This window comes from Paracoccidioides brasiliensis (assembly GCF_000150735.1).
Source record: "Paracoccidioides brasiliensis Pb18 unplaced genomic scaffold supercont2.6, whole genome shotgun sequence".
Lineage (NCBI taxonomy): Eukaryota > Fungi > Ascomycota > Eurotiomycetes > Onygenales > Ajellomycetaceae > Paracoccidioides > Paracoccidioides brasiliensis.
In genome coordinates this window covers 321,938-345,558 of record NW_011371363.1, presented here as the reverse complement: position 1 = coordinate 345,558, position 23,621 = coordinate 321,938, and the positions used below count along the sequence as shown (strand labels likewise).

The 23,621-nt window shown below is 48.1% G+C and overlaps 9 protein-coding genes across 9 annotated transcripts; 4 read left to right on the top strand and 5 right to left on the bottom strand.

Moving 5' to 3' along the window:
* Positions 1 to 390: 390 nt before the first annotated feature.
* Positions 391 to 1,473, top strand: PADG_05212 (uncharacterized protein; the record flags this gene model as incomplete). The annotated part of the gene is made up of 1 exon (XM_010762337.1): positions 391 to 1,473. One exon carries the CDS (start codon positions 391 to 393, stop codon positions 1,471 to 1,473), a length of 1,083 nt encoding a protein of 360 aa, XP_010760639.1.
* A 1,065-nt stretch (positions 1,474 to 2,538) lies between these two features.
* PADG_11895 (uncharacterized protein) lies at positions 2,539 to 2,863 on the bottom strand (the record flags this gene model as incomplete). Its single annotated transcript, XM_010762816.1, has 2 exons — positions 2,539 to 2,683; positions 2,766 to 2,863. The coding sequence occupies 2 exons, from the start codon at positions 2,861 to 2,863 to the stop codon at positions 2,539 to 2,541; spliced, it is 243 nt and encodes an 80-aa protein (XP_010761118.1).
* Positions 2,864 to 3,258: 395 nt separating this feature from the next.
* Positions 3,259 to 4,716, bottom strand: PADG_05211 (uncharacterized protein; the record flags this gene model as incomplete). The annotated part of the gene is made up of 3 exons (XM_010762621.1): positions 3,259 to 4,390; positions 4,468 to 4,563; positions 4,622 to 4,716. The coding sequence occupies 3 exons, from the start codon at positions 4,714 to 4,716 to the stop codon at positions 3,259 to 3,261; spliced, it is 1,323 nt and encodes a 440-aa protein (XP_010760923.1).
* Positions 4,717 to 5,242: 526 nt separating this feature from the next.
* On the top strand, positions 5,243 to 7,354 carry PADG_05210 (tRNA pseudouridine(38-40) synthase; the record flags this gene model as incomplete). The annotated part of the gene is made up of 4 exons (XM_010762336.1): positions 5,243 to 5,454; positions 5,528 to 5,728; positions 5,791 to 7,029; positions 7,162 to 7,354. The coding sequence occupies 4 exons, from the start codon at positions 5,243 to 5,245 to the stop codon at positions 7,352 to 7,354; spliced, it is 1,845 nt and encodes a 614-aa protein (XP_010760638.1).
* A 1,061-nt stretch (positions 7,355 to 8,415) lies between these two features.
* Positions 8,416 to 13,104, bottom strand: PADG_05209 (uncharacterized protein; the record flags this gene model as incomplete). Its single annotated transcript, XM_010762335.1, has 4 exons — positions 8,416 to 9,042; positions 9,121 to 9,878; positions 9,935 to 12,956; positions 13,021 to 13,104. The coding sequence occupies 4 exons, from the start codon at positions 13,102 to 13,104 to the stop codon at positions 8,416 to 8,418; spliced, it is 4,491 nt and encodes a 1,496-aa protein (XP_010760637.1).
* Positions 13,105 to 13,947: 843 nt separating this feature from the next.
* Positions 13,948 to 15,918, top strand: PADG_05208 (ATP-dependent RNA helicase MRH4, mitochondrial; the record flags this gene model as incomplete). Its single annotated transcript, XM_010762334.1, has 1 exon — positions 13,948 to 15,918. The coding sequence occupies one exon, from the start codon at positions 13,948 to 13,950 to the stop codon at positions 15,916 to 15,918; it is 1,971 nt and encodes a 656-aa protein (XP_010760636.1).
* Positions 15,919 to 17,963: 2,045 nt separating this feature from the next.
* Positions 17,964 to 20,104, bottom strand: PADG_11894 (uncharacterized protein; the record flags this gene model as incomplete). Its single annotated transcript, XM_010762815.1, has 2 exons — positions 17,964 to 19,892; positions 20,006 to 20,104. The coding sequence occupies 2 exons, from the start codon at positions 20,102 to 20,104 to the stop codon at positions 17,964 to 17,966; spliced, it is 2,028 nt and encodes a 675-aa protein (XP_010761117.1).
* Positions 20,105 to 20,905: 801 nt separating this feature from the next.
* On the top strand, positions 20,906 to 21,609 carry PADG_05206 (ribosomal protein L14; the record flags this gene model as incomplete). Its single annotated transcript, XM_010762620.1, has 4 exons — positions 20,906 to 20,920; positions 21,018 to 21,102; positions 21,182 to 21,406; positions 21,539 to 21,609. 4 exons carry the CDS (start codon positions 20,906 to 20,908, stop codon positions 21,607 to 21,609), a joined length of 396 nt encoding a protein of 131 aa, XP_010760922.1.
* Positions 21,610 to 22,389: 780 nt separating this feature from the next.
* On the bottom strand, positions 22,390 to 22,769 carry PADG_05205 (DNA-directed RNA polymerase II core subunit RPB9; the record flags this gene model as incomplete). Its single annotated transcript, XM_010762333.1, has 2 exons — positions 22,390 to 22,609; positions 22,690 to 22,769. The coding sequence occupies 2 exons, from the start codon at positions 22,767 to 22,769 to the stop codon at positions 22,390 to 22,392; spliced, it is 300 nt and encodes a 99-aa protein (XP_010760635.1).
* Positions 22,770 to 23,621: the final 852 nt, after the last annotated feature.

Here is a 23,621-nt window from a genome sequence, read left to right as displayed (position 1 = left end):
AATTCGAATGGATACGATGCTTGCACCATTTTTATCGAGATAAATTAACCTTTTGCCGCTTACTGCTTTCTTTGATAGGGCATCCAGCCTTGAGTCTCAGCTTCCACCAGATTGACAATGAAGCCCAACTGCTCTTGCATGAAGAATTTCCTGCAGACATGGATATTGCCTTCGCTAACTCCGCGCGTTGATTCTAGCTTCAAGAAGCGGGGTTCGCCCTCCTGACAAACAATAATCCGACTGCAAGTCCTTCTTAGAGTAATAGTATTAATAGTAAAGGGGCCGCGAGGAGACACAAGAAAGCAAATATTCCCTTTGGTTCTGACCTTTCGGTAAAATTTGTCCTCGTTCTCCTTATACATCATATTTAAACCTTCGACACACACGAAAATGCTCGAGTCAGCGATCCCTGAACACCTCTTGCAAGAGAGGATAATACCAGCGAGTACGCCGTCAAACTTTAATCCACCATTTCCTGCTTACAGCGCCCGGTTTCCAAAATCATCGAAAGATTTTGTAATGGCAGTCATCGGAGCCCAGTACGCCGCTACCCCTGAAGAGGATGGATCGGCAATGTCAACTCTGTTGGGATTCTTCAAAGATTCGCCGCCGTCTGCAGAGAAAAAACCATCTTTTTGGGAGCTAGCATCGGTGACTGATACGAACGGTGCTTATAACATTGCCGTCATTGCGTACTGGCCAAATAAGGAATCTTATACAGAATGGGGAGCTGCCATTGGGTTCCAGAATTGGTGGGAATCACTGAATCCCGAAGAAGAGAACCACGGTTGGTTCTTGGAGGTATTTTTCCCGACGGTCGATCGGTTTGAAACTGTGTTTTCGGACACCAATGTTATCGAGGGCGCAGCACATATGCGAGAGAGTATTAGTGGTCCCATCAAAGAACATGTATACTGGGGCAGCATGCGAGACCGTCTCCCTGCGGGTCAAACGGATGCCCTGGTTGGAGAGAACGGTCACACAGCGAGGAAGACCACCAACTCTCCTTTGCGACGCCGCACTCGTGTTGCCGGTATGAAGAATCTCGCCATCATTCGCTCAGGTCAGGACTGGTCAAAAACCCACCCTGAGGAGCGAAAGTTGTATCTGGAAACCATGCACCCTGTTCTCATCAAGGGGATGAACTTCCTTCGTGACCAAGGGGATGAGGTCGGATGTTACAGCTGTCGGTTCATGGACATTATTGACAACGTTTCCCATAAGGCTGATAAAGATAGAAGTTTTGGTCTCGCCTTCTTTGATGATCTTAGCTCATTGGAGGGATGGAGCAAGAAGCACCAGACGCATCTTGATATTTTCGGGGGATTCTTGAAGTATGCGAAGTCGTTGAACAATATTATCAGTCTGCGTCTTTTCCATGAAGTACTGGTGCTGAAGCCAGAGCAACAGCTGTTTGAATACATTGGGTGCCATGAAAACTCTGGGATGCTGGTCTCTTTGGCTACCAACTAAGTAGTCTGTTGGCGGAAATGCTCAGGAGAGGTGCACCTTTGGCTAAAGATGAAATAATTGATATATGCGTCCATATCTCATCAACCAATTATTTACCTTCAATCCCTATCATAATGGATGTTAGCTTTCACACTCACTAATGGCAAACATGTAGTGGCCGTAGTCGACCGCAACCCTGAGCTCCGAAAAAGCCTTCTCTTCAAAGATGAAGATGCTCCCGGTTTCTGAGGTGGAGCAAGAACCGGAGACAGCATCAATTCACCACTAGGCTCTCAAAACTCTGAACCATCAGTCGTGGCTGCTGACATCCAGACAACATCCAGCTAAACAAACGAAACTGCCGTTTCGATCTCCTTTCACCAACTTGGAGAATGAAACTGCACTCTGGGGCAAATACCCATGCTTGGGAATTAGCCGTATTGTAACATAAGTCGGAGAGTCCGGCACTCAAACACAAACTCCCCGAGATGGTAGACTAGTCAGGAATGAACCATCCCGTAAGCCAAGGTGGAATCGAAAAGTCTATCGTGATCAGAGTGCGTTCTAACGAAACACTTCTGTAACCAATCATAGCAAGAGAATGTCAGAGATCGATGGCCGATAATTTCCAACAAAATACGAATTCGTTCTCAGCCCCAACTTGCTGACCCCATGCTAGCTAAAATCAAATCGGTCTGACTATGAGATGCAGTGGAGACGTTTTCGGGATCCACTTTTAACTCAAGTTTCGAGTCCCGTGCCAGTCAATTGAGGCGACAGAAAACGTGGGCGGCCCACGCCTCCAAACTCTCCAAACTCCAATCGGATCAGGAACCACTTCGTTATGATCGAACGGGTCCCAGAGGTGGAGCAATTGATGATCAACCAGGCACAGAAACGTGGAACAAGAATGTTTCGCACCGACTAGAAATTTAACTTAAAATATGAATACTCTGTACAGAGCACCGGAATCTAGCAATGCCACTCTGCGGCTCAATGATATGGGCGCCAGAATAGAGGTTGATTACTGTTTGATTAACCAATGCATGGGCATCACAGGGAGAGGTGCCTTAATGACCCCTAAAGTTAATTATGGACGATATGGTAACCCTTATTACCATTTAAATCTCTGATCTCGTGGCGATTTGGCGATTCGTTTTGAACATTGTCCCTCTCCACGTTGTTGTGGGATGCATGGAACGAAGACCTTGCAACATCACCAAACATGTCTCTGATTCATCGTAGTCAAGTGGATGGATGCTGGTGTTGCACCGTCATCGTTGGAGATAATAAACGTGTCGAAGGCAAATTACTTTAACACTGGATCATGTGATCTCGTGGCGATTTGGCGATTTGGCGATTTGGCGATTTGGCGATACGTTTTGAACTCGTAACTCTGCTTGGTCGCCATGATGAATTTAGAATAAGAACAATGGGCTCTTTCTGTGAGACCTCGCTGGAGACTTGGAGCCCTGAAGACATCCGCACCTTTTCTATTCCGGCTCTCGCATTCGGGACAGTTTGACGGAACGAGATATAAAAGGATGGTGGGTTTATATTTTCTGTTTTCATATAGTATAGTTACAGTTTGAAGGTCAAGTTTAGCAAAACTTAATCTATTAAGGAATAAACATTAATTAGTTTGGGTTTTACATTAAATTCGTCCAATTAGATGGAATCGACAAGCTCAAAAGGATCAAAAGTTAAGTGCTCTCTCATAGAACAAAACTCGGCAGGACTCAAAATATACACAAAGAAGAACCTATGCTATAATACTAGCTTTAAAAAGGATTGGCCAGTTATCACCTAAACGTCTTCGAATTCTTCATCATCCTCGTCTGACTCAGCTTCCTTCTTCACTTCTGGTTCGAACTTAACCTTCTTGACAGACGGGGCATCCTCCGCAGCGATATCCGGGGACGCGATGCTGGTCTGAGTTGCACTACTGCCAGAGTCAAATTCCAGTTCCCTCTTCAGCGATCCGTTTGAGAATATAGACGCCTTGTTGCCATTTAGCCCCGCCGGTGTTGTAGTCCCGCTTGGGGTAACTCCAACATCCTCAAATTCATCCTCTTCCTCATCAGATGATTCCTCAGCGGAGCTGACATCTTCTTTGGCCTCTCGCTCCTTTTCACGAGCCATTTCAGCGTAGTATGCCGCGACTTTGTCATCGAGAGCATCGACATCCGGTTTCCTTTCTTCCTTCAGTTCATATTTGACAGCAGATACGTCAACGCTGGTTCCGTTTGTTTCAGTTTTGACAGGAAGATTTCCAGGTTCTGTTTTCACAGTTGAATGTGTATGCCAAACAGGAAGCGCGTTCTGTTTCTCGAGGGCAGCTTTCCGCGCAGCCTCCTCGGCTTGTTCGGTAGCGCTCTTCTCAGCCGATGATGTAAGAGATACTTCCAAGGAAGCAGCATCCGTTTTCGATACCCCTCGAACAGCTGCCTGGCGGTTGCTGGTATAAGCCACCCCCGGTCTTGTCGGGTTCGTGTATTGGTTTCGTACAACATCAACTTTGTGTTCCCAGGCTGTTTCGAAATCATTCTCAGGAACGTCAACAGAATCAATCTGTTTGAGTAGTTTTAACATCGCGTCCAGTTGCGCCATGAGTTTGCTATTTTTTTCATGACCAGTGCGATCCGCGCCTGTTCCCCCTTCGACCTCATCTGCCCTCTCTAGCGTAGCTCCGCATCGATGACACTCGAAACCTTCTGGCCCTATCCGGCTAAGAACCTCAAGCTGAGTCCATTCCGCACCGCATGTTGTGCAAACATATTCCTTCCTCTCTGTAGTCGGTGTATATTGAGCCTTAATGGTCGAGGTGAGGCGGGACACACGATATTTAATAGCATCCACAACGGGATAGAGGGGTATATAGTAATAATCGCGATTCACAGGGCGAGTTTGGCCATCTCGAATTTCCGGTCTTGAATGACTGGATACGGCAAGCTCGATGTTAGCTCTAGGATTATTATTAATAACCAAGCTCTCTGAGAAGAATATCTGTCATACACTGCAAGGAGGCGGTCTTCGCGCAATCGAGCACAAAGCTTTCGCAGATCCTTTTGCTGTATTCCAAGAAGATGCGCGAGATCCTCGGCATGGAGGCTACAAGGAATGTTAGCCAGAGGTTCTGTAAGTCTTCGCGAGATTGAAAGGATCATACACTGAGTGCATGAAAAGAGCATCAATCACGAGAATGTGGCGTGTCTCATAGAAAGCGCGCACTACAGTCCGAATAAGGCTGCTGGCGAGATCCATGCTGCTAATAGAATAAGATCACGCCTCCTCTCCACCGTTCCAGAAGAGCAATGAAAAGTCTACTCAGATGCAGCTCAGTGGCGGCCACGAGGGAATTGGCTGACTCGCTTAAAGGCTCTCTCCGTTCAAGGTCGCTTCGCCCAGCAAAAGACCATGATTATCCAGCTCCAGCAAGGATAAAGCTCTGAGGGAACAAAATCTAGGAGTCGAACCGAGTTGCTATAAACCACGAGATCTGCTCTCGTTGACCAAGAGAGATGATATCTGCTTGGCAAAGATTATATCAACAATGATTATCTGATTGAGAGTTGTTAAGTTGCGATGGAACAAGAGAAGTCGAAGATGAAGTTTCAGAGCAAAGGGCGCTTATCTACTTTTGGTTAGCATTTGATGACTAAGCCAATCCTCGGCGTCCTCAGAAATTTTATGTGTAGAATAAAAAGATGGAATAATCCTTTCAGGTCATTTTGAACAATTAAATAGAATTGGTCTGCTCTATGAGCCGTCTCACTTTCCAATATCCAGCATGGATATGCAACAGTTGCCTCCCGATTCAACTGTTTCAAGCAATGCGGCTCCAAACCAAGCCACACCCAACCAAGTCCCTTCGAAGGATCAGGAACTTTCAGAGTCAAGCCCTGCGGTCAATTCAGAGCGAAACGTGGAATCAAATAACACCAAAGGAGGACGAGGAGATCGCAAGAATAAGAGAAAGGATTTGGGAAGGAAAGCTTGGAGGTATTTTTTCCTTTTCTTTAGTAACAAAGAGTTCCCCCTCTATCGCATATATGATCGTAACTAACTGACCAAGCCGCGAAATTACAGATAAAAGAGCGCGGACCGAAGCCTCTCAGGAGGCGAAACGTCGTAAATTAGAGCAAGGAGAGAAAGCATTGCCTATTTATGCTACAGAATTTTCCAAAGAAGATATCGAAGCGGACAAACGGCGGCCCAAAAGGAAAGTTGCTGTGTTGCTGGGATATTCAGGCAGTGGATATCATGGAATGCAATTGTCGGTTTCAAAACCTCTAATGATTTAATTGGCTCTGTTTTGATCTAACACCTTTTTAATAGGAGCCAAACTGAAAAAACGATTGAAGGTGATCTATTCACAGCTTTTGTAGCCGCCGGCGCAATCTCGAAAGCAAATGCCACAGATCCCAAGAAGTCTTCCCTTGTTCGATGTGCTCGGACAGATAAGGGCGTACACGCTGCCGGCAACGTGGTCTCTCTCAAACTCATCGTCGAAGATTCCGATGTCGTGCAAAAAATCAACAATCATCTTAGCCCGCAAATTAGGGTTTGGGGAATAGAAGTAACCAATAAAAGTTTCAGCAGCTATCAATTATGCGACTCGCGTGTATACGAGTATTTAATACCGACACACTGCTTCCTCCCCCCGCATCCTAGCACATACTTGGGACAGAAGCTAGTTGAGATTGCCGAAATGGAAAACGATCTTGAAGGCTATAACCAACGGCAGGCAGAAGTTGCAACATATTGGGAAAAAGTTGATGAAGAATATATCAAACCTATACTGGAACGAATGCCTGAGGCGACTAGAATGCGTGTTCAGCAAGCCCTGATGGTTAAATCCAACACCAAATCCGCGGACAATTCTGGTTCCCATGGTGAACAAAATCAACCAGATCCAGCCCCCGAAACCAATGATGCACCTGCTAGCAACAATGAGACACTAAATAAGATTAACGAGAATACGGAAACCAAAGACGCTGACCCCGAAGAATTACAGGCAGTGACAAACAATGAAGCGATTCGCGCCATCAGAGCAGCCTATCTAGAAGCAAAAAGAGCATACCGAATACCCAAAGAACGCATAGATCGCATTAACGATGCTCTCGACTTGTACGTCGGCACCAGAAACTTCCACAACTACACTATCCAAAAGTCCTTCCGCGAGGCCTCCGCCAAACGACACATCAAATCCTTCAAAATCTCCCGCGACCCCATAATCATCAACGGGACGGAGTGGCTCAGTCTCAAAGTCCACGGCCAAAGTTTCATGATGCACCAGATCCGCAAGATGGTGGCCATGGTTGCCATGGTGGTGCGCTGTGGTTGCGATATCCAAAGAATACCAGAAACGTACGGAGATCAAAAGATCGCCATCCCAAAAGCCCCCGGACTGGGTCTGCTGCTTGAACGGCCTATTTTCGACTCGTATAATAAGAGGACTGTGGCTGAATATGGCAAGAATCCGATCGACTTCTCCAAGTACGAAAAGGAGATTGAGGAGTTCAAGCAGCGGGAAATCTATGAAAGGATATTTCGTGAAGAAGAGGAGTCCAATTCGTATGTTTTTGCGCCCCCTCTTCTCCCCTTTTTTCATTTACCCGATATTACCCCCCACCACACCAACAAAAATCAGACACTACATGTACACTCGCATTGCAAGGCACTAACCACAGCCCGCCCGCCCCACAGCTTCGGAAACTTCTTCAACCACATCGACACCTTCCCAGAATATGCCTTTCTCTTCGTAAGTTCTGGTGGCATACCCGCATCCAAAGGACCGCCGAACACTCCTGGCGCACAAATGAGCGGAAAGGCGGCATTGAAGGAAGTAGAATCCGAGTCTGAAGATGAGGTCGTTAACGGTGAGGAGGAAGGAGGGTGACGGTGTATGGATGTTTTGACTCCCCACAAGTCAAATACTGATTTTGAGGTGATCAAATAGACGATATAGATAAGGCTGTCTGTATATAAACGTACGTTGACTGCGCGAGAAGAGAATTTCAAACAACATTGCTTTTCCTGTCTATCCATAGCTAGTTAAATAACTAGTTAGTTATACGTGATACATTACTAACAGCCATACTCACAGCAACCCTCAAGTCCTTCCCGCCAGAATCTATGCAACATTTCCAGCATAACTTCCATGTAGCTAGCCATTGTCTCCCCGCCCCATTAGGCCGTCCAATTCTACTCCCTTGCCCCTTTTCCATACGAGCAAACCAACCCTCTACCCCACCACCCCTCCACCAACGCAAAATCCCATCCCAGAAGTTTATTGTACGTGACTACAACTTTAAAAGCTTTAAAGAACATTTTGGTATTGCTTGCATAATACATAAACAGGAGAAAGAGAAATAATTAAAATAATTGCAAAAAGTAAACCGGAATTAAAACAAACTACAGACAAATCGCATCCCAATTAATCAAAATCAGCAGACACATCATGGGGCCCATCAAGAACGCAAAAGTAAAAACACAGAAGTACAGAACACAAGTATAGACAAAAATTGAATAACAGCGGTAGTGGTGGTGTAAAAAGGTGTCAAAAACGACCGCATAATACTCGTTCAATCGCACTTATTGACAGCTCGCAGGTTTCAATCCCAAGGTTACAATCTTCTCTTCGTTTCTGAATAACAGAGGTGAGAAACAGCAGGCAACACAAAAATAAGAGAACCAAAAAGGGAGGGTTTGAAGTTGGGGGAATCCGGAAAATATTTCGAGTCAAGTAAAGAGACCCACTAGGCCTGGTAGTCAAGAGATTTTTAATTAAAAAAAAAAAAAGGCGATGAAGGAGCAACAAATACAAAAAGAAAATAAACAAAATAACAATTAAAAAAAGAAAGCAAGTCAAATAAACTCAGGGCCAGCTTGAGAAGAGAAAAAAGGAGGAGAAATTGAATGTATAGGAGAAAAACCGAGGAACGTGAGATGGCTGGCTGCTCAGAACATCAAAGATCGCGTCTTCTTATGTCGAAACCCATTTTTGCCCACCTCAGGTTGTGAAAGGCTATGATGATGTTTTGCTTTTGGCGCGGGCGCATTCCCCGCCGCAGGCCCTCTGGTCACAGGAGCAGTTGCGCTGGGCCTAGCTGGCAGCGGCCCAGACAGATCCTTCTTCGGCGCCATAGTCCCCACAGAAGCAGCAGCCCCTACACCCCTCTTAGCAGCCTCAATCTTCGCCGCAATCGCCCTCTCTCTCTGAAGGACAATTTCCGTCCATGCTTTCGGTGCTCCAGCAGCATGACCCTGCCCAACAGTCTCAGCTAGAACTTTCATCCACTCTTTTTTCTGCAAGGCACTATCAGCGTAAAAGTCGATGACTTCGCCGTTTGCGAATCGGATGCGGAACCCTTCTTCAACGAACATGTACCCCTCTTCTTCCTCTGCGAAGGCAGATTTACGTCGACGCCCGCCTCTGCCGGAAGTTTCCTTTTGGGTTAATGTCGACTTGTCATCAATGAGTTTGGAGGCCTTTGCCAGATTGATTGTAGCGCGAGGTTGACGGGTGGCTTCATGGTAAGCTATAAGCTTTGAGCCCTGGAGTTTAAAGTAACGTCGGCGCCAATACTAAGTAGAACAGAGTGGTTAGTGGGAAATCCTCCCAGAACAAATAATGAAATATCGAGGAACCATAGAACACAATACCGGACAATCGCCACCCTGCTGTGACAAAAACCCCTGAAACGATCTCGCAGCCGTATGATCAGCTTCTCTCATCTCGCGAATGCAAGCATTCATGCTCTTCGGCATATCATCTTCCGTAGCTCCTTTCGGTTTTGGGATATAAAGGAGCTGAAGCTCCAAATTGCCAATCCGATAAGGAGGGAGATACTGTTGTTGCTGCTTTGGCATAGTCGAACCCGAACCAGATGAATGAACCATGTATCTCTTGTTCTTCGAATTGTTCTTGACTGGGTTACTTGCCCACTCATTGAAACAAGTCACATCCACAGTCAACGGCCTACCGAAAGCCGCTTTCTCGTAGTCACTCAGGGAAACATAGGCACGAGCAAAACTTCCATCACTAGCAACAAGAGGTCGAAGCGCGTTCCATGGATTTTCCTTATCCAGGGCTCTCTCGTCAGTTTTCTGCTGCTTGAGCTGCTGCGCTTCGAACTGCTGTCGTTGTTCCAACTCCTTTCGCTTCTTGGGAGAGGCAAACACGCGACTGAATGTGGATCCCTTAAATTTTGGCGTCTTCCCTGGTGAAGGTATAATCGATGGAGTGAGTTTAGGCTTTAGATCTTCCATTTTCATTTGAAGGGTCAATTGGAACTCAAGCTCGTTTAGAACAACCAATTCGAACTCTTGGCCGATGGGTGCAGATTTGCCAAGTTCAAGACACGATGTTGTCACGCAATGGAGACCGTTATCAAGGGTTAGGGAAAAGTTGATCCGATGATCTGTAAATCAAAATTAGCCAGCTATAAATTTATCAGATAAAATTTACACTACATACCACGAGTTAATGGGAGATCCAAGTCCTTGACTCCAACAACTTTCACAAACAATCGCCCTCTCTCTCCATCCTCACCAAGTTCCTCAGTTGCATTGGCTTCCAATTCCTCAACGGTAGCAAATCCTTCCTTTGCATTGCTCTCTTGACCAGGCAATGGAGGTACAGGGCCAGGAACCGGCTTCCTCGGCACTCCACCTGCTATCTTGATACTCTGGCGGCGAATTTTTCCATTCCACGGTTCAGTCGTCCACGTCTGCTGGCTGGGCTTTCGGGATGAATTTCTAGCCGACTTGGTACCTCTAGGATCAGCTTCCACTTCCGAACCAGTAGGGGAAGTGGCATCGTCCTGGCGGCCGCTTGCCACGATAACTTTGTTATTTTGTCTCATAAAATAACCTCTCTGTCGCGCAGTAACATAATTAGCAATAGTTCCAAAATCTAGGGGGTATCCCTTCCCATGGTGCATGTTTTTCTGGGCCAAATTGACCTGGGTATTGTAATAGGGTTGTTTAGAAAGGAAAGTGTCAAACGCAACCTTTTGGGCCTCAATAACGCGGTCAAATTCTAGGTCAAGTCCAAAACCTAAATCTTCATCGCTTCCGCTGACGGGGATGTCGAGTTTCACAAGAGAGCTTTGCCGTTTCACATTATCCATTGCTACATTTGGAATTAACTGCGGTGGGCTAGTCGAAAGGGGGGCCAATTGGTCAACGCGTTCCGCGCTACTGGACGAATATTCGGTCCCTGGCTCTTCTGGAATTTGTGGCACAGACGACTCCTTTCCACTTACCTTGCGGCGAGTCGCTGCCATTTCCTGGACGCCTGCTGGATTGAGGGAAGGTTTTGTTTTAAAGTTGCCACTGGAAGACCTAACCGTCGCAAGGGGGTCGGGAATGGCTAGGAACTCATCGCTTGGGATCATCTGGTTATCAATTGGATGACGAATTACCGATTCAGGAGTAACAGGATCATTATGGCTGTCGTTTTCATGAACGCTCTTTGGCGCTTGGCTGCCATGAACCTCTGGAGTTTCAGGGCGCTGAAGCGAACCCCGAATCGCCTTCATATCCAGGGCAGGAGCAAGCTTGGCAGCTTCGTCAAGAGTTGAAGAGTGATCAACATAAGAACAACCCAAGTCAAGTTCTGAGCCCTGTTCACCGGAGATACCAGAGACGCCAGAAATGGCGGAAATATCAGAAGGCTCTGCGCTCAATTCAGGCATTGAGTGGTATGGAGTAGCCAGAGCAACAGGCGTACTCTGGTTATCAGATAAGTTTTCCGAGTCATTGAAGGACTGTTGTTGTTCGGGATTGTTAGAAATCTCGGTGTACTCATTCTCATGGCCATGTCGCATTTCATTATCATAATCATCAGCATCGCCTTCATGGTCGTCGTCTACAATCTGAGAATAATACTCAGGAATCTCGTAAATGTCGCCATCCTCAGTTAGTTCCTCCTTGATGACAACCTCTCCATTGTCTGTCTCCAAAGAAGGGATTAGAGCATCAGGATCTAAGGGAGTATGGAACTGGGGACTAGAGCTGCGCAGCGGAGACGAAAAGTCTTCCGTTTCAACACCGTTCTTGTTTCTGATGTTTCGTAAAATGGACTCTCTCGAAATATGTGGCGGAGAGACATGCGCATTGAATGGCGAACTGTCCTGCTTGAGACTTGAAGTATCGCTGAAGGACTGCCTACTCTCATTGTCGCGATCGAGGGTCTTTTCCTTTATTCCGGCACGCCTCATTCTCCGCTCACGCTGATTTTCGGCTTCCGGGGATCGTTCCTTATCCTGGGCCATCATCAGACGAAGTCTATCTTCCAGCGACATGGACGAATGACCGAATCGGCTAATGTCAGCCTTCGAATAAGACGCCGGAGTCATGGGGAGCGGCAAGTCACGGGAACCACTGCTTGTGAGTTCCATTGTCGCAGACGGCCTTCTCGGCCGATCAGGAGTAACTTGAGCATTATTGGAGGGTGGCAGCGGAGGAAGAGGGCGGTGGTCGCTGTTAGAGTCAGCAAACTCAAAAGAGCGCGATTCAAGGACAGATGCCCGTCCCTCATCTGGGCCAGGGCTGCCGAAATCTTCACTGAAGGGGTCATCCTCTCCCTGAAGGTCCTTGCTATTAGATTTATCCGGACTCATAAACCGCCAGTCCTCCGGCAGGACAACAGGCGTTTTCTCTGCATCTTCCAGTGATGCGTCAAAGCTGTCTTCTGTGCCATATAATAAAGAACCGCGATCAAAACTCTCTTCTTCCATATCGGCAGAATCATAGCTCCCCTCCCGAAAGCTGGAGGCAGTTGATGACGGAACCGGAGTGGTCATTTCGTACTCATTAACTTGAGGGGGTGCAGCATCAAAAGTAACGCTTTTAGTCTGACGGTTCATATAACGACGACCAGGAGTTGTTTCCGTAGCTGTATCATCGTTATCAGACCAGATCTCATTGTCAGGATCAAATGGTGCATTCTTATTCCCAAATCGTCCCCCCTTCGTCAGAGATGACTTGCTGGGGGAGGATTGGGGTCTGCTTGGAGAGGTCTGAGATAGTCTGGTGGGAGGAGACATGGCTCCCAAACTTGGGGCAACAGGGGTTGTGTTAGTAGAGTCGTTATTCCCAACATGAGGATGCTGCTTAGGTGGAGAAGATGATTGAGATGGTAGTTGGCGTCTGGCATCCACAGTTCCCGTTTCTTTTGTGTCACCTTTGAATGGCACACTGAGCGGCCTGCCGGTGGCCAGAGGGCGCTGCAAGACCTGGACATGGGCAGGGTCATATTCCTGGTTCTTCTCTCGAGCAACAATGCTGCTATTTTTCACACGGGAGGCTCGTTTTAAATTTTCAATGGAGGATCTTTTGCAGGGAGTCGTCGGAACTTCCGGATCATAAGGACTCTGATTTTCAGATTTCGTTCTCGAAGGAGACCCGCTATCTCTATCCTTCCAAAACAGTCTGGGAGAGTTGGGCGAAGCGAACGAGTTCAACTGCGATGAATCACCATTGGTGATAGGGGCCTAACCATGTTTGTCAACATAAACATAGCGTAAACAATGGCGGGAGGTCAAAGTGGTCATCTACCTTGGTGCGCTGGTCCCAGCTTGGGGAATTTCTGCGTTGAGTGGCAGGGCTCAACTCAGTCAGAGGGAGCTGACCGCTTGCCATCTTGAACGAAGGCTGATTGACACGCGGTTTCTAAGATACCAGAGGACAATGTCTACCAATCTCAGACAGCCTGTATTGACAACTGATTAGCAACCTTGCGTGCAACGCAACTAACCCAAAACAAATAGTCATTTCAGAATCACATACGTACTGTAGTTGAAAGAGTCAGGTGATAACGATATCCTTTCTCCGGGTTGCCAACCCTGGCAAGAGTAGAGTATAGAACACCGAATGGTATTGTTCACGAAAGACAACAACGGCGCGAGCAATTGCTTTGACCGTTTTACCGAGCAGGTGGTTGGAAAAAGGGGGGGTGACGGTGGATACAGCAACGTTCACCTGGCAACGAACGATAGAGACCAAAGCCAACGGCAAACACACAAAGAGTGACGTGAAGCGAACAGACTGGGTGTTGGCAATCAACAGAGAGAACGAGGAGAAGACTGTGTGAGCGAAGTGAGGGAGTGAGGAAAGTAGATGTAGAAGAGGAGGGAGGGGAAGAGGGAGAAGAGTTGGTCTGTGGGGAAGTGGGATGGAAGGGTTGTTGTGGTGTTAGCATGGTTATAATTGCTCAGCATCAGTTGGTTCCGGGAGTTGAAGTGGGTTGATGTTGTTGATATTTCCAAGGTTGAGCCTCGGGAGCCGCAAGTTACGAGTTGACCCGGCAACCAGGTCAGATCGGGTTTAGCGCGCCCGTCTGTAAATTTTCAAGATCCAACTTCGGCAGAGCAAATATTGACGACCGATGGAGTGCGCAGGTATATGAGCTGTATACACTTCCCCTACTCCATACAACAGCAGCAGCAGCAGCAACCATTTCCCAGCTCCATATCAACCCTCCCCATGTCTCCCCTCTCGTCCGTATGTCTGCTGGGCGAGATGGGAGCTGCTGCTTGGGGCAGGACTCCTTCCGTTCGTCTGCTCTGGCAGTCCATCCGCTTCGCTTCTTCCTCCAGGCTCATGCGGCGCAAACCTGCACGTATGGCCCTGTCTCGGGATGTTGCAAAACCGTCCTCCGATCCCTCCCGGCAATTGAAAAAGGCTCCCCCTCAGTCATTTAGAAATAACCCCTTTGGTGGAATGAACCAAACCCGCGCTCGGCTTACCAATCGCCCCGCCAGCAGATCAGAAGCGGAATTGAAAAGATCTTCCTTGGATGGGAATGGAAAGGACTCACTGTACAAGAGCAAGGAAGGGTCGAATTTTAGGGCTCTCAAAATGCAAGTTGTCCTGTCGCCTATACCTTACTCGCGCCGGAACAGGATTAAAGAGAAGATCGCCTCCGTCACAAGCTTTGATCAGTTCCAGCTTCTCCCTCAAGTACGGGACGCTGTCTACAGAAATGCGTTCCCCAACTTGACAGAGGTTAGTCCAACGCCCATCCAGCGGGTAGCCATCCCGGCATTACTTAGACCGCCCATCGAGTCTGAGAAAAATAACACTGCGAAGAAGAAAACAAGTGAGGGGAGTGAAGAAGATATGGAGATGTTCAATTTCGATCAGTTTCTTTTAGCCGCTGAGACTGGGACGGGGAAAACTCTAGCCTATCTCCTCCCTGTCATTAACTGGATTAAACGGGCAGAGATGGTAGAGAAGGAAACGGAGATGATGGAAAATGAGAAAAAACAAAAGGAGGAAGTGGAGAAAAAGAAAGAGAATTTGTTTGAGCTCGATGCTCCCGAGGTGGTTACAAAGGAACACTCAAACGTCGCACGCCCCAGGGCTGTCATTCTTGTCCCAACAGCAGAGCTGGTCGAGCAAGTTGGGAAACTTGCAAAGCAGCTTTCGCATACGGTTAAATACCGCTCCGCTATGATCTCATCAGCCTACACCCCCCGCAGAATTACAAATAACCTCTTCAAGCCCGCCGGCATAGACATCCTAATCTCCACCCCGCATCTCCTCACCTCCATCGCCAGGACAAACCCCTACATCCTCAGCCGCGTCACCCATCTCGTCGTCGACGAGGCAGACTCCCTGTTCGACAAATCTTTCTCCCCCCTAACGTCCTCCATTGTCGAAAGGACCGCCCCTTCCCTGCAACAAATGATCCTCTGCTCTGCCACCATCCCCCGCAGCCTCGACACACTCCTCAAGACGAAATTCCCCAAAATGAAACGCCTGATAACTCCAAACCTCCACGCCATCCCCCGTCGCGTCCAACTAGGCGTCATAGACGTCGACAAAGACCCGTACCGCGGAAACAAAAAGCTAGCCTGCGCCGACATAATCTGGTCCATAGGCAAAGCGGGCGAAACCCGCGACTTCGAAGAAGCCTACCCAGCCTCCCTTTTCCCAGAATCAAAGCATATCATCGTCTTCGTCAACGAGCGTGAGACGACAGAGGAAGTCACCCAGTTCCTGAACGAGAAGGGTATACATGCCGTCGCGCTATCTCGGGATACACCCGATCAACGAAAGGATGAGATCCTCGAGGAATTCACGCATGCCAGACCGCCACCGACGCCCAAGGAGGTCAAGGATGCGCAGCAAAATAAGAAGAGTTGGTTTTCGGATTCTGTGCCCTTTGTTCGGGATCAGGATCCACGGGTACTGGGCCCACAGAAGTGGTTGCGTGATACTAAGGTGCTTGTCACGACGGATCTGGCGTCCAGGGGTATTGACACTGTTGCTGTACGCAATGTTGTGTTGTATGATGTCCCGCATACAACTATTGATTTTATACATCGTTTGGGGAGGACGGGGCGGATGGGGAGGAGAGGGCGGGGGATTGTGTTGGTTAGCAAAAAGGATCGGAAAGATGTGGTTAAGGAGGTTAGAGAGGCGATGTTTATGGGTCAGGCTTTGATATAGATTTTTTGTTTATTTTTATTTTTATTTTTATCCTTTGTATTATTATATCATCCTTTTTTTTTTGCCCCTTTTATACTTCTGTTTGTTGCTTATAGACGATGAATGCCCCGGCCTTTTCGTGCTTTTTGTCAAGGCTACGTAAATGTACGATAGATCAAGACCTAGGTACACTGGATATTACGAATCTACGCTGAAGAATTTGGAGTTATGGGATTTTCAGGGCTGGATTTCGCTGGATTTCGCAAGGGAACAATTATATATTCCATTCGTTCTCGCTTATTGCCCGCCTGGTCAAGAACCCAGGCCACATCGCATAGCATATGGACGGGCACTCCCGTTACGTCTCAGCCTTTGCATCTATCTCTCTTCACATCCTCAATATAGCAAAAGCCATCCAAACACGCGGTCAATCAAACAATCAGTCCCCAAGAAGGCCACACAATAGGGCGCCGCACAAGGCTGGATCGGATTTCAGCCCTTTGCTTGCTTGCTATAACCTACGGAGATATGTAAGTACTGAGAGGAGCGCGACGGGTGTACGGTGATGGAAAGAAAATGGCAGGCAACAAAGGAAGAAGGTGGTTGAGGCGGAGAGAGAGTACGGGGGATGGATACAGGTGTGAGTGAGTGAGGAGGAATCCTCGAAATAATCAAATGTGACTACCTAGGCGTGTGTGTACCCAGGTATATGCAATACTAAGAACGTTGATGGATATGGGGTCAACCTGCGTAAAGGGAGAAAGAAGGGAAATATATATATATATCGAATAGCGACCGCCCTGAAAAGAGTCCACGGGGTCTTGTTTTTACACCTCTCTATGGAATGGCTCCTGGGTTATTTAGCCAGGCAGCACCCATAATACCTTGTTGAGGAGTTTTGTTGAATGCTATAGTCAATTGTGGCTGAAAAGGGGGGAATATACAGATATATATGTGTATGTGCTCATCACCCTTGACATAAAAAAACATATATTTTTGATATTATAGAATTACGATTTAGATATAAAAGCGAGACAGCCATGCCCATAACTATACAACCCAGAAAGGAGACAAAAAGTTATCGAAAGAAAAACCTCCTTCTCGCCTGTCATCCAACCTCCACTCCCAACCCTCCAAACACATGCATACATCGTACATACCTACACCTGAAGATAGCCCTACCCTCCAACAAACCAAACGATGCCCCTCCTCTCCCTCCAGCCACGCCCCAAGAATCGCCGTGTCCGCGACTTCAACGTCAGGGAGCTGCGCCAGCGCCCTCTGCGCCGCGAAGGGCGGAGTGGGGAGCATGTACTATGTGAGCCCGTTAGCAGGTGGGAATGAGGCGCTAGCCGTGCTTGGATGGATGGTCGGGGTGGGAGGGGTTTAGTGGCGAGGGCGGTTGATGAGAATGGGGATGTGATTGGGAGGAAGAGTGAGTGTGTGGATTGTCGTCGGAAGGGGGGATTGAGGTTAGATAGTAAGGTGGAGAGGTGGATAGGGAAGTTTGGGATGGAGGTTAGGGATGGGGGGGAAATAGGGGGATTTTTGGTTTGAGATTCCTCGAGGGAATTAATTATTGGCATGCGTATGGTGGAAGGGAGAGAGAGAGAGAGAGAGAGAGAGAGAGAGAGAGAGGAAATGGAAAGCGTTGTATGGATTGAAATCCAAAGATGCAGAATATAGTACATGCATAAAGAGCACAGATGGTGTTTAATAGATATGATGATGTGATGGTATGAAATAGAATCGAGATTGGCGCCAGGCTCACCCACCACTAGACCCACACCCAACGGGTATCAAACCCCATCCCGCGAAGAAAAATAGAATAGAAAAGAAGAAGAAACAAACTCCAGGACATCCTATCCTAACCAAACTCGACGCCAGAAAGCGAAACCAAATATAAGAAAGAAAACGGAAAATATTCACAGTAATAAGAGCATGCCGGGAAAAAGAAAAAGAATAAAGAAAAAAAAAAAGGATAGCAGTCGGGAAAACAAAATGCTACCAAAATACATACCACATCCCAGGAAGAAATTCCCCTGTCACATAACATCACATCAACATTACCTCATCTCCCTCACCGTCCTCCTTCCCGCCCTCGTCATCCGCCTCTCCTCCCCGGCCCCACCCCCAAACTCACTCCCATCCGTGTCCGTCCTCCCACCTCCACCATACCCATCACCGACACTCTCCGGCGTAGGACTACCCCCAAACCGAGAACCAACCCCCCTATCCCTCCTCTGAACCCTCAACTCCTCCTCCGCCGTCAAAAATCGATGCACAGTCCTGTGATCCATAACGCGTTCCTCCCTATCATGCTTCCCCTCCCGATCCGTCTTCGGCCACCGATACCCATACAGCTTCGAATGCCTCTCGCAGCGCGGACACTCCTTGCGCGTGAAGTAGGAGTCACCCTGCACGAACCAGCCGTGGCAGGTGGAGCAGTCGACCCAGCGGTCGTAGCGTTGGCCGAGGAGTTTAGGCGTTTTAGTATAGTCGCCTGGGATGCGGGGGGTCGGGGTGGTGGGGGAGTTGGGGAGCGGGGAGGGAAGGCGGCGTTTGCGTTTGCGGGGTTGGGTGCGGATGGAGGGGTGGGATTTGGGTTGGGGTTGTGGGCGGCGGGAGAGGTCCTTTTTGACGACGAGCATGGTTGTGTCGTTTAGTTCCCAGGAGTTGGAGAGGTCGGATAAGTCACCGTCGTCGTTGTCTTCGGACACATGTTCTGGAATTCGCGGTGTTTGGGCGGACTGGTTGCATGGTTGATTGGTGTTGGTGGGTTGTGCGGTCTGGTCGACTGAAGTTTGCTCTGGTGGTTCTGTCTTTATCAATGTTGTGATACCGGATATGGAGGTTGGCGCTGTGGAGCTGGAGGTGGTGGAGGATTCATCCATTTCATCCGGGACAGGAGAGGAGCAAGACGCCTGGCCGTTTGTAGCCGTAGGTTGACAAGTATTGCCTGCATCGAGAGGATCAAGTTGGTCGAAGTCTAGCCCTTTTGCCAGCTCCGAGAATTCTTTGGCGGTTGGATCTTTGCAGCTGTTTGCATAGGCGGAAAGGGATTTATCCAGTGTCGACAGGAAAGAGGGCTCACCAGCCACCGGGCTACCGGGAGCAGACATCTCCAACCTCAGATTCGAAGACTTGCGTCCCGCCTTTCTTCTCTTCATCAACGGCGTAGAACACTCCGCAGAGAGAGACGCAGCCTCCGAAGCGCGTTTCCGTTTCTTACCCGACGACAGAGGCGTAGGTACTGTAGACTGATCACGTTCAATGGGATCAGCCGGCGTGGACATCCCACTCTCCGCCCCTGAACACACACCATTCGGATCCCAACCATTCCGCAGAGCAAGCTCGCAGCTATGACAAAGGCATTCACAATTATCCTCGCCAAAGTAATTATCTCCATAGGAAACCGTAATCTCCTCCCCAACCACAATATCCCTCGTAGCAACCACCTCCATGCTCTCAGGACCCCTCATAACCAACCTCCCATTCGCATTGCAGTCGTGATTCGCAAACCTCGCCGGCCCTAAGAAGATAGACGGCGTCTTCTTCCGGCTAGACATCACGATGCTAAAATCCTTCCTCGTCATGTCCAGATCAATCTCCTCTTCTCGCGTCATGGGCACAAGCGTACCTCTCAGACCCTTAATAGTAGTTCCCGACGCAATGAATTTCCTCGCAGAAACCGCCGCCTCGTGCATCGTGATGGTATACCTGTTCGTCGTCATGACTTCAAAGGGGCAATCTGGCAGGTATATGACGATATATTTGCGCAGATGGCGCCGAAACCACTCCTTCTCCCGCTCGGATCTGAGGCGGTCGACGAACTTCTTCAGTCCGGGGAGAGCGAGGAGGGCTTTCTCTGCCTTTGGTGCGTCCTTGCCAACAATTACATCGTGGAGGAGAATGGAGGTCACCTGCTCCTCGAGAATGTCTCTGCAAGGGAAATATTTGGTTCGATTTTTGCGGATTTTGGTCCAGAAGTAGGCCTTTTGAATCATAATATAGCACAAATTTGAAGTGTGTTAGTGGGAATGCGCCATAAGACAGATATCATCATAGATTCATGGGGCAAGTTCTCTCATGCTCAAGGGATGCTAACCCGATCCACCAGTGCGTCTGTGATCACATCGTCGTAGCTGGCAAGCTGAGAAAGCGTTAACTTCTCCTTGCAGTCTGGAGGGGGTGCGCTGGGCGCCATTCGAAAAATCAAGCGAAGTCGAGGGCTCTCCGTGAACAAGAAGGCCAACGAATGACCTTTAGAGCGTATAGTATGCACTATGGGGGTATAGAGAGGTTGCGTACGGGCGGAGGAACAAGGAAGGATCTTCTTCTTCCTTTTAAGAAATATATATGAAATACACGAACAGAGATTATTTGGAACAACCAACGACAGAGAAGCAAATAAGATAGTGATAATTATTACAGGCGAGATAAGATTAACAACGCATGCCACGGTAGAGACGCGATTGCCATCGTGAGCAACACCATGCCATCAACACAAAGGACGGACAGTGGAGGTTACTGATCAAATTCAACCCAATTCGATTCGATGCAGTAATGGGACAAGTGAACAAGTCCGTCTTTTTCCCCCCACCCCGAGTCGCGCCTTTGAGTAGGGAAAAGTGGCCGGTGGAATAAAGAGCCCCAGGCTGGCGGCAACGGCCGTTTAACTAACTCTTCGCGTATGACAGGATTTTATAGTTAACTATCCATATAGTTTCAGTTCCACCAAGTAAGTTATAGGGGTCAGGATTCTCGGCTTATATAAGCGTGCATCTTGGTGCGGCGCGACTAACAGAAAGGGGCGCCCGGCTTCTGATTGGCTGGCTGTCTGCTAGCTGACTAACCGGTGCACGCTGGCCCGGAAGATTAGATTCGCCGGGCCGAGAGATTTGAGGAACGTTGTATTCAATGCAAGATGTAAAAAACGGGAACAGGAAGAAAAGAGGAAGAAGAAGACGAAGAAGCAGGCGGGGCCACACAGAGCCATGCAACCAAGATGATCCAACTAAAGGTAAGAAAAAGAGACTACTACCCTATGCCTCTACACCCTATGCCTCTACGCCCCATCAAGCTAACCTCTGGCCCCCCTCCCAATCCCAATTCCACAGACGCTGCTAAACTGCATCGACAACTCCGGCGCCGCCATCGTCGAATGTGCCAGCGTCCTCAAAATGAAACGCGCCGCTACAATCGGTGAGCGAACGCTCTCCTCGTCCAACCCTACCCTACCCTACCCTTATCCGTTCCCCTCTCAGCTCCTAATAGTCCCCAGGCGATCGCATCATCGTCGTCGTGAAGAAGCAGCGGAACCCCGGCCCGGATATGGGCAGTGCCAGCAGCGGGGTCGTCACCAAGGTCAGACGGGGCGACGTCCTGCACGCTGTCGTGGTCAGGGCGAGGAAGGTGCAGAGACCCGATGGTTCGTGGGTGAAGTTCGATGACAATGCGTGTGTGCTTATCAATAAGTCGGGGGATCCGATTGGGACGAGGCTGAACGGTTAGTTGGTTGCCTGTCTCCTTGGATACGGCTCTTCGTTTTTGACTTTATTTTTAAGTTCTTTGATCTGGTTTTACATGTTGAATTTGGGGTATATTGCCTGATACTGATATTGACCTCATGAACGCGCAGGAATTGTGGGGAAGGAACTACAAAAGAAGGGCTGGTCGAAGATCTTGTCGTTGGCGCCGATGCATCTGTAGAATATTGTATTTGTATAGAAATTATGTGTATTTCTCTTTGGCTGGCTTGGCGCTTTTGATTTCCGGACATAAAGATCCCATCAGATCATATGATAATTCAGTCCGCACCCCTTCCCCTCCCCCAAAAAAAAACAAAAAAAAAAAAATTCTATGGAACAAGACATACATTCAACCTATAAAACGCCCTAACTTCCAGGCTCATGCAAAACCCTGTCCGTCGAATGGGTATAAAATCCAGAATATGGAAAAGTACAGAACAATCAAAATTCCCGCCACAGAATCACGTAAACACCTTACCACAAGTGCAGCACACGTAGTATAGTTTCTACACCCGGAACAACAGTGGTTAGCCATGCTCCTGTCCCTTCAAATCTAATAAGAGAGGGGCAGAATGAATCAAAAGGATCCATTATATTCATACCATTCCCGTCTCCGCCGACCGTTGTTGAGACTGAAAGAACACCGCTTCGTTCTCACCGCAGCTCGGACAAAGTTTGTTTGACCGTGGCAGCTGGGAAAGAAAAAAAGGTTTCGTTAGCCAAAACTGTCGTTTTCCCTTTTGTTCTTCTTGGATTTTGACTGCAAATGCAAATGAATGCAGAATTCTGGAGGTGTCGGAAGGGGAATGGAGTTGGTAAAAACCAATCCATATATTTCCCCCAATCACACCCCATCCCAACTCATTGTTTAGTGTGTTTATTCTTCCTTTCTGGTTTTTCATTGTGTGTTTTGCGTCTCCCCGTTGCAAAACAATCAGAAGTATAGAAGGGACAAAACAAGCTACTCCTCACTCTCCTCTCCGCACAAAGTACACAAGGAAAAACCAACCGTAGGATCCGATCCCACATCCTGAGTCACGCCAGCCGTATCGCCGACTTGGGTATTGAGCTTGTTCTGGAAGACGCAGGGGGAGGTAGCCGGTTCGCCGACGTGGCAGGTTCGGCAGGTGTACATGAGCTTGTTGGAGGCGCGGTCTTCTTTTGGGTAGAGGAGGTTGGAACTGGAGAGGAAGAGTGGTTAGATGTTTGATTTTCCTTCTAAAGGTGCTTAGATATGGGTATGGGGGGGGAAGGGACTGACCATTCACGACAGAAGCGGAAATGGATTTGACCGACGTTCTGGGACTGGTCGTCACCATTGGAGGAGCTAGGGGAAGACATGTTCGAGGTGGGTGGGGGGAGATGGGCGAAATGGGGGAGGTAGGCGGCGGGCGTAGTGAGCGGGAGGGAGGGAGGACGTTATTTGGATGTTGTATGTAGTAGAAAGAGCTGCGAGAATATGTAGAGATCGAGGTTGGGGAGTGAAGATGGATGAGATGGAAGATAATGAGACTGAGTTCTATGGTTTGGAATTGAAGCAAGAACCCACTAAACCCGATTTGAAATGACACCCAATGCCGCCCTGGTAAAAGTAAAAGAGATAAAAGAAGAAAGATAAAATATACAGAACTTAAGTCTTTATGGGTTCCCATTCCAAAAGAAAAAAAAAATAAAACTTGGAATATAATTACAGAGGTAAACTTGTACGGCCCCCAGCTGTGTTCGGCAAGCTCCTTCACTGGCAAAACTGATAGAATCCTGTATCCAAGCTGGGAATTGGCCGTTGCATTATGCTTCTGGAGTGGGATACGGGCATATGCAAACCATGCTGCCAATGGATGCATGTTTTCGTATGGAAAAGTCCTGGTGAGAAACAGCTTGCGCTCCGGGTAGGCTCTACAAGCATAAGAAATAACGGCACGCCATGACAATAGATGGATCGGAACAATCCAGGAAAACCAAATCCAGGTAACCGGTTCTGTATGAGATTATCTATCATATCCTCCGCTAATATAAATCCAAGAAGCAAAAATCCGAAAAAGCAGAAAAATCAATCAAACCATTCCCCACTTCTCCCCCTTCGACCATTCATTCCTCCAACAACTCCTTGGCGCTAGGCCTATCCCTCCAATTCATCTTTGTAATCTGAACAGCCATTGGCTCTGCGATTAGTATGTATTAGCCGGAAACGGG